The 9,891-nt window shown below is 36.8% G+C and overlaps 1 protein-coding gene across 16 annotated transcripts in view; it reads right to left on the minus strand.

The window, feature by feature from the left end:
• The window catches only part of CADPS (calcium dependent secretion activator), a 357,994-nt gene that overhangs the window by 35,081 nt on the left and 313,022 nt on the right, over positions 1-9,891 (minus strand). For 9 of the 16 annotated variants that reach the window (XM_075833972.1, XM_075833971.1, XM_075833969.1 and 6 more), the window contains one exon: positions 8,705-8,812. In XM_075833972.1, coding sequence (XP_075690087.1) covers positions 8,705-8,812 — 108 coding nt within the window. Of the gene's footprint in view, positions 1-5,925; positions 5,974-8,704; positions 8,813-9,891 lie in introns of all 16 variants that reach the window. The other 7 variants (XM_075833970.1, XM_075833961.1, XM_075833967.1 and 4 more) reach the window with 1 other exon arrangement.

Below are 9,891 nucleotides of genomic sequence, written 5' to 3' on the forward strand. Positions count from 1 at the left end.
CTAACCGTCCCGGGAAGGATTCCAGTTTTAAAGCACAACAAGAGTTAAATGAAAAAATATAGCGAATTTATATGACATCGCAGAATAAAATGTTGATTCTATAGAAAAGAGAGGACACCACAGCAAAGAGAAGAACTGGCCGGATTATGGTGCAAGGTTTTGCCATCCAGGACAGAAGGACCTGGTGTTTGTTTTCCTGTCCATTCCCTTTTCATGACCCTTGGGCAAATTCCCCACTTTATTGTTTGCTATTTGCTATGCAATTGCTCTGCAGTGGTTAGTCCTTTACAGGTTTTTGATGCACAGTAGCAAACAGAAAGGGACAAAATTGGGCTGGGACCCCCCTCTCCAAGGGCTTTATAGCCACTGCATAGTCTGCCTCTATGATATGTACTCCCTTCTCACTTCTTTCGTGACCATGCATACTTGGATCCTAGAAGACACGTGACGGACCATCATGGTCTACAAATTGTGAATTATTTATTCCCAAAAAATACTAAGGATGAGTTCACATTTATCAGATGGACGAATTGGGTCCCTACACCAGTAAAAAAGCCTGTTAGATGGGTACAACAGATTTATATTCGGTACCAATCCTTCCCATCTTCAGGACATATGGCCTATCTGAAGGATAATAATTTATCTATAATAATTCTATATAAATGTGCAAATTTGGGTAAATTAAAGTTAATTAATCTCAGATGCATTGTTAGTTAATATTTTGTAATCTAATTGAACTGGCATCCTGGGCACAGGGCCAGGGGTGTGGCTAGGGAGAGGATGGTAGGGCATGTACTCCAGGTGCTGGGTGTAGGGGGTGTGCCATTGGCAAGAGTTAATAATAAAGTTTCAATAATAATAATAATAGGCATACATACTATGGAGCAGACTGATTATTGGGCCACTGAACTACTAATCTATGTATGAACATTAACATATGGGGATTTGTATTACTTTGAGGGGCAGGCACAACCAACTGAACGCAAACCCTTGCTCCATCCAGCGACTGGGCACATATATCTAACTGTTGCGTGTTCACCATGGGTAAACTGTTTTGTAGCCTGTGGGAAATTGAGTAGGAAGAAAACATTATTAGATCAAGTTGATCATGTCTGGTCTATAGTGCCAAGGCTTGCGGTTAATGACATCCCTATATGAATATGCTATTAGGAGAGATACAATACCATGATACCACTTGGCAAAGCATAGAAAACAAACCCAGAATTTCCATCCCCTTTAGATATGTTTGGGGTAGGTAAAGAGACAACCTCTCTTCATGCCATAAAATTGAAGATGAAAATCAGGTTATAGCTGGGTGAGATGCATTGGACGGCCAAATGGTACGTGACCAATGCCTAAAAAAGCAACATACCAGTTGCTACACTTCAGCTCAACTCCATCCGGACCCTATCACTACATGATTAAGTTCTTACTAGACTTTATAGTAAGCACAACCAGCGTGATCTGATAACTGCCAAGGACAAGCCAAATACTCAGAGGCAATATATAACTGTTTAATCCCTACCAGACAGATTAAGCATATAATTGACCCATATAATCCCTGTATCATCTTCAGTCAAATGTTTCCTCAGTCTGATTTGCCTTGACAAGGATTCTGCAAGAAAGCTATCAAAGCACACAGTATTATTATCAGGATAGTGTTTTTCATTAAACTTAGAGATGGCTTTTTAATCACCGATCTTGGGGACTGCTAGACTTAAGCAGATGAGCCGTCACTAAGCACATCTGTTGTAATCCTCATATTTTCCTTGGGCTGCATCTTGAAGACATACATGCAGACAAAATAATAATCAGTTTTCTTTATCTGTATTAACTGGTGTCTCCCTTGATCATTTGATTTCTTAAATCAAATATATTCTACGTAATTCACCTTACAGAAAAAACAAAGCATTGTGGTAAAAAGAAGAATTAAAAAAATGTTGAGGTGAAGATTAATCGTAATCGTAAAAAGTGGGTCAACAAATATCAGATAAACTTAGATATTTCCCTAGACTTATTACACCTCTAGATACCCAAGCAGATGTGTTAAGTTGTCCAGCACTTTGGTCAGCTAATTCCTTTCTTTGTGGCTTCTTGTGGCTTGATAGTGCCATAGGTAGATGCCCAAATACTACTACTAGTAATCAACCAACCAAAATGTTGCAATATTATGAATCTTGTTGGTCATTTTCAGGTCCCCTGAAGTATACTTCAAAAAAATTAAAGGGTTGTCCAATCTGTACAACCCCTTCTCTGAATGAGAACCTTTGCCGTTCTGTTGTCATCATCAAGAGCAGTTGGGGGTGGCGGCAAATTTTTCCTGGAGCAGCCACTGCAGGAGAAATGTGGTATTACATGGAGACCAATCAAATGGGGTATTATTTAGAGTCCTCCAGGGTGGGAGACGGTCTTTGTAGCAGTCTTTCAATCTGACTTGTACAGTAGTGTCCTAAAGAGGTTTTCCAGGTAGTTACATGTTTCTGCTCATTTAAATATGTAAAGAGAGAGTTACTAATATATAGATGGCTGCTCCGGCAGTCAGATGCACCATTCTGCCCCATTCCACCGTTATCAGCGCCAGTCACGTGATCAACCGTTCTTCTTTCAAAGGGCATTCAAATGGTTGGGTCAATTACATTATGTGCAGCCCAAACCCCTTGCTCTCCTCCTCTACATCTTGCCACTCGCAAGCAGGAAGATGTATTTAACATGGTCTGACGTGTCGGCAACTGGTGGAATGTTTAGCACAGAGAAGGGTGGTTGGTACCACTGGCTACCAATGAAGAGGCGGAGCTTATGTAATCACGTGACTGGTGCTGATTACAGGGAATGGAGTGGAACAGTGCATCTGGCTGCCGGAGCGGCCATCTATATGTAAGTAACTCTTTTTTTTACATTTAAATAAGCAAAAACATGTTATTACCTGGAAAACTCCTTTAACAGGGGACCCGCTCTGTGATTTCCATATGCCCTAGTAATACACACGGACAGGAGTTATCCTAATGTAGGTACCCCATTAAAGGAGAAATCCAGTCAAATCAATCTGAAATTTAGCATAGCCACATGAGCACATCACATTGGGGAGGTCTAAGATCTCAGACCACCAATATTTTCCAGAATGAAAGGGCTTTATAAGAAGCTTAAAATCTGTAGACACGGCTCAGAGATTTTTGTTACTGAGAATTTGACATAATGGCCATTGAATATAATAGCAGTTTGCCTGGACTTTTGTCAGATTTCTAGTAATAGAAATTTTTGAGTAGTGCCAAAAGGGTTGAGGCTCCCTTTAAAGCCCATTTATTCTGGAAATCAGTGGTGGTCCGAGATCAAAGACTTCAAGCTTGAGAGCTTAATGTATACAGATTATACATTGAACTCAATAATCAAACAATATACAGTAAGTTGCTGTTTTTGGAGCCAAAAGCCAGTGGTGGATCCAAAAGGAAGAGAAAGGACAAAGGAAAGACTTATATGTTTCCTTCCTATTGAATCCACTTCTAGCTTTGGCTCAAAAACTGCATCAAAAACCGCATGTGTAATTCCAGCCATAAGGGGGTCAGTGACCTTGTGATGGAATCTTAGGGCAGGGAAACAATCTACCGTATTTTTCAGACTATAGGACGCACTGGGCAATAAGACACACAATTTGTAGCATAAAAGAGGAGAGAAAAAAGTTTTGCCCTTAACTGTACATTTCCTGGGTAATATTCAGACAATAGGGTACCACAGTGCCCCCAATACAATGCCAGCCACAGAAATACAAGATATTGGCAGCTATAGTGCTCTCACCCTCCCCTGAACTCACCAGACATCAGAGGTGTGGAGAAACAAGGGTCAATGGTGTTGAATCTGCGCTTCTTGAGGCTGTACATAGGAGGGGGCGTGGCTAGATGGTCCTTGCAGATCAGGACCTGCACAGATTTACTGTGCTGTGTGTACAAATGTCTGTGTTATTTGCTCACTGAACAGTCAAATTTGACAGAATTCTGTGTGTAATGTGACTGTTCAGTGAGCAGATAACACAGAGATCTTTTACACACAGCACAGGACATGCTGCTTCCATTACACTGCACTGCAAGGACCTTTGAAGCTCTGAGCTCAGTTTCTCTGCTTTTTCATAGACTGACAGCTGTCTACCTCCAGGCTATAGGATGCAGCACAAGATTAGAATACATTTTCTTGGAAGAAAACGGCGTCCTATAGTCTGAAAAATACGGTAATTGGTTCCTGATCCTGTTAAAATTTGTACCATATGCGTAGTTCAGTGGAATTATCACCAGACATAAAATAATTTATAATATGCATATTGATAAAAAAAGCAAAAACATAAAAAAGTCTATAATCTGATTTAAAAATAATAGCAATTAACGATACATTGTTAAAGGGGTTCTCCATGCTCTGACAACTGATGACCTATCCACCGGATACGTCATCAGTATATGATCGGTGCAATGTACGACGCCCAGACCCCGCACCGATCCGCCACTCTGGCTACATCCGAGCACTGGATGTTTGGAACGGTATGCAGTAGTTGGAGCCGGAAGCAGATGGCTCCGACCACTGCATAGCGGCCGTTCGGCAGAACTGCAGCTCTGCTCCTATTCACTTGAATAAGAGCAGAGCTGCAGTACTGCAGATCAGCTGATATTTTTTGACTGGAGTCATCTGATTCCGGCAATATCGTCTGGTGGCCGGAAGCAGCCAGATTGGCGGATCAGAGGTGGTCCGGATGTCGGACATGCACCGATCATATACTGATGACCTATCCGGTGGATAGGTCATCAGTTGTCAGAATGTGGAAAACCGCTTTAAATAGGCTATTAAATATAATTAAACATTAAAGCTCCAAAAATATTGATGGCCAATGCTTAGAATAGGCCAAAAATATAAAATTGGTGGGGGTTAGACCCCCTGGGATCACACCAATCTGGTCTTGCTAAAATATGTACCCTATGGGCAGCTCAGTGGGATTATCACCAGACATAAACTTATTTACAGTATGCATATTGATAAAAAAGTAAAAACATAAAAAAAGTCTATAATCTGATTTCAAATTGATAGCAATTAACAATACATTGTTAAATATGCTATCAAATTTAATAAAACATTAAACCTCCAAACTTTTTTCCTGGGAAAAAACATTGATGGCTTATGTTAATGATAAGTCAAAAATTTTAAATCGTTGGTGGTCAGACCCCCTGGGATCACACCAATCAGCAGTACGTAGGGGATTAAGACCCCTTAATGTTTATTTAGGCACAGTAGCTCATCTGTATGTGTGGCTGTACCTGGTACTGCAGCTCAGCCCTATTCCAAACAGCGCCATGGCTGCTCAGTGGGGACTCAGGAGTTACATCCTAGAAATCACACAATGTTTTTCCCTCATAAAAAAGCTTTGAAAATCTGCTATTATTTTTGTTACATCAATAAAATATCAATAAGATAGAATTTAATGCCGCATTCAAATTCTAAAATTCAGAAAAATGAGCTATAGCGAGACGTGGAAACCTCGTTCTGTGAAGGTTACAAAATGTCATTTTCTCTTCAGAACTAAGCAGCCAGTCCCTTGACCCAGATCACATTAATGAAACCATTGAGTACAGAATACATAACAGCAGTGGATTAAAAGAACATCTTGAGGATTAACTCTTTTTTTTAAGCACCTGAGCAAATATCATTATTATTATTATTGTTGTATAAATTATTACAAAAAACATGGTAAATCACCGGAAGAGATGATAGACCTGAGATATAAATATAGAAATAATACTTTAAAATAGACAATAACCACTAAAAGTGGCAATCATTTTCAGTTTTGTCAAAAATAATAATAATAATATTGATAAAACACGTCGATGGTGCTAAAATGAATGGTGAAAAAATGAAATGGTTAAAAAAAATTAGATGATTAAAAACAAAAATTACCTCAAAAATTCTCAGGCACATGACAGAATTATTATCATCCAGCCTTTTCTAAATGGGGAAGACAAGAGGCATAAATAAAAAGACAAGGAAAAGTAAATTTTGGAAAAAAAATAAATATTTAAATAAAAAGGAATAACGTAAACAAGGGTACAAAAGGGAATTTTTGTAAGGAAAACTATCCAATGATACAATGATATTTTTATGAATGAGGAATTATGCAATCTGTACCGTATTTCCTACTGGAATAATTTTTTTTATGTTTGGAATTAATTAGTGTGATATATCAAATTAGCCTGCTCAAGCCAAAAACAGGGGGGGGGGGGAAATCTTGCGTCTTTCTATTGTTTTATATTTTTTTTCTTGATGTTTAAGATAGTAGTTTTAAATTATCTTATTAAGGTACAGTCATAGTTTGATGAGGTATGTAAAAATTATTAGTAAAAAAAAATAATCAAATGAGGAATTTTTTTTAATTCCAAGATATTCAATTTCTGGAAACTGCTGCAATGGTTAAATATATTTGAAACTATGGTTTGGAATTCTGTAATATATATATATATATATATATATATATATATATATATATATATATATATATATACTTATACATATATATATACATATATATATATATATATATATATATATACATACATATATATATATATATATATATATATATATATATATATATATTTATTTATTTGGTAAGTTCATTTAGCACAATTACTACTTATCCTTAAGGTGTCACATGAAGGTACAAAAATAAATAGGTTTATAGGGAGAGATAAGGGATAGAAAAGGCAGTATAGGCATCAAAAAGAAAAACCCACAAATAAATTAGAGCAGTTGCGATAATTTGCAGAATGACTGCCATCCTTGTGGGTTATATCTTATTTTGATGCCTAGTGGATGGGTTATCAAAACTTTCATTTCCAGGCACCTAAGTTCAAAATTGTGGTGGGCATGCATGCATAGAGCGACGACGAGCACCACTCCTTATGCTGAATGCATGTAGCAGGCATTCTCAGTGGGTCATGCTAGTAGATGTACACAGGAAGATTATTTGACTCTAAATCATGCCGCTTGACATAATGTGAAAAAACTTTTGACATGAGAGATAAGTTCCATTTCAATTAGGAAGACGTCAGTGAGAGAGTGAAAAATTATAAAGGACAGATCGTTTTAAGGAAAGAAATGCAAAGAGAAAAAATAAATAAAAAGCACACATAAAAAGATAAAAGTAAAAAAAAAAAGAGTTTTGATTGGAAAAGAAAAAAGTTTGAAGCACATCGTGAAAGCGAATGAGAAAGCAAAGTAAGCGAAACAATGCATGACCGGGCCAGAAGATACACATGACAAGTGTGATAGAAGAGAAAGTGCCAGGTACAGAGACACATGCTACACACAAGACCTAGTTAAAGACGCATTTAGTGGTCGTAGCCCTGGCAGAACACTATTACAGACAGGAATACAACATGTGTAACACATTCAAGGCGACAGGAACATTAACACAAAATATTCTGACTTCTAACTTCCTACATAATGAAAATATACATGCCACATATGTATTATTTTCATACTAAACCATGAATATAATAAAAATATTTAATACCTATTTTTTTTTTATTTGGTTACTATATACACAGTTCATACTAAACCATGAATATCACGAAAATATTTAATACCTAATTTTTCTATTGGTTAATATTTATACAGTTTTATAAGCCTAGCTTAAAGATCCTGGGCTCAATTGTCAAAGATACACTCAAGCCTATCATCTATTTATTTATACAGTGAGATATCTCCATCTACAGTACCATGATGATATTAGTGTAGAATTGCTGTAGCATAATATGCTATCATGTCTCAGTTTGCTCCATCTTTAGTACTACCTTCATATTTCAGGGGGCTTGAGACCACCCTAGAAGAGTATCTCAAATACACCTCTAAGGCGCTGAAGACCCTACTACTATGTACCTCTCTTAAGATAATTTGGGAGACTATAAGTCTAAGCAATAGAGGACATGAGGCACTACTTTATCTTTAGGGCCACAGGTTGTCTATGTGTACTTTAATCTGCCCACATTTGCTTACTTAGACCATGCTATTAAAAGCATTTCCAACTCTTAATCATCTCTGTATGGTCTGTAGAAAGCAAGGACAGTAAGATCACGCAGAGGACAAACTGGGCCATAAACATGATTTATAGACATTTTGTGAAATACATTTAAAAAAATCTTTACAGTTTTTATTGATACTTATTTGGGGGTTATTTGAAATATATTTTTGTAACATTTGTTAAAATGATTTTGTGATACTTTTTCAAATTCTGAAATAGATCTATATTAGTTAACTTTTTTTTTATCCTTGCATTTTATTAAACTTATCCTATGGACATATCAATTTGATCTCGTGGGTAAAAAGTTGGAGATATTTTATTTTTTTTTAGGTATTTGACAGAAGGAAGATTGGAAAGCAATAATAGGCAAGTAACACAAATTAAGAAAACACATAAGCAATAGGCCTTACATATAGAACATACAGTAAGCTTTTTCTTGTATCCACAAAGCCCCACCCAGTGATTAGTATCAGACACAGACCAAGACACAGTACACCAGAGTACAGATTTAAAGCAGAAAGTTAGAGGGGAAAAAGAAAGGTTTGTAAGAAGATCACTTTTTTTGTTCAAAATGTGACTTATCCCCCTGTCTTTTATTTTGTCACATTTTGGGGCATCTCCCCCTTGCTGACCAAGGAGGAGAAGGCATTTACTTACATCAAATAACCTTTCTATATATATCTCCTCATTGACCTTATCACGAAGGACATCCTGAGAGTGACGCACAAATGTGACATAGGCATCAGCGAGGTCCATTCCCGGTTTCTGTAGAAAAAAATGAAACACACAGTTAGGAATGACACATAATCAGTGTTCATCAGACATCTCATTAAGTTATCTTGGATCTAGTCACTAAGGCAATTTTTTTTTTTTTTTATGGGCACTCCATCTATCAGGCAGATGTATTTAATTTTTACTTCTCCAGTATAGTATCGCAGATGCTCTCAAGCCTGCAAACTGCATGCATACAATTGAAACATGGTTTGATGGCTAAGGGCAATGATACTAAAAACATTGCGTTGTAAACTGTATTATCTGGACATGAAGCCAAATTTCCAGAAATAATTTATTCGCTAAACATATTTAATCTATCTTGAGTTCCTCAATAGGATGCTGGAAGGAACACAGTAAGGTGTCTTGTAGGAGACACCAAGTTTTTTTGGACTGAGGGGCAACAATGTTTTTAATTTTTGCATACAGTGTTGTAATTATTACCTATTATTGACATAAAAACATGAAGACAAAAAAAATTCCAATTTTCCTCGAGAGACATTAACTTATAACAAAAAAAGAAGAAGCTTATATATAGGTAGAGTTAAACATGACAGGTTCCTAAAAGTGCTCAGCAATTCAAATATTAGGATCCTTGCTCTGTTTAATTACTTACCACATGGAGTTTGAAAACTTTTAAGAGCTAGGAGCATTTTCTTGAAAAACTACTGTTTATACATAATAAGAACACATAGCCATTTTTGGTGTTTTTCTTTTGGTAATGACTCCCCAATCAATATATCTCCTTGGCTTGTGGAAAAAATATCTAAAACAATATCTATATTGCCAGCAAACTAAAATTTCATGAATCTATTTCACATTATTCCTCCTTTGCTCAAGTTTAAGTGCCTTGCAGCCTTTGAGGTACTGTATTGGGACTACTCTGTAGGGCCTTCGGACTCTCATGTCAAATACCAGACATTACTATATGAGATTTTGTTTTATTAAATCACATTATTTGAGAATGGCTGCAAGTTCTCTGACAAGGTGTCCAAAGAGAAATCTACCTCTCCTAGGATCAACCATGGATCCAATTTATGTCTCTAGCAGGATTAAAAGAAGTTAAAGGTGCT

The sequence above is a fragment of the Rhinoderma darwinii genome, chromosome 7, assembly GCF_050947455.1.
Source record: "Rhinoderma darwinii isolate aRhiDar2 chromosome 7, aRhiDar2.hap1, whole genome shotgun sequence".
Taxonomy (NCBI): Eukaryota; Metazoa; Chordata; class Amphibia; order Anura; family Rhinodermatidae; genus Rhinoderma; species Rhinoderma darwinii.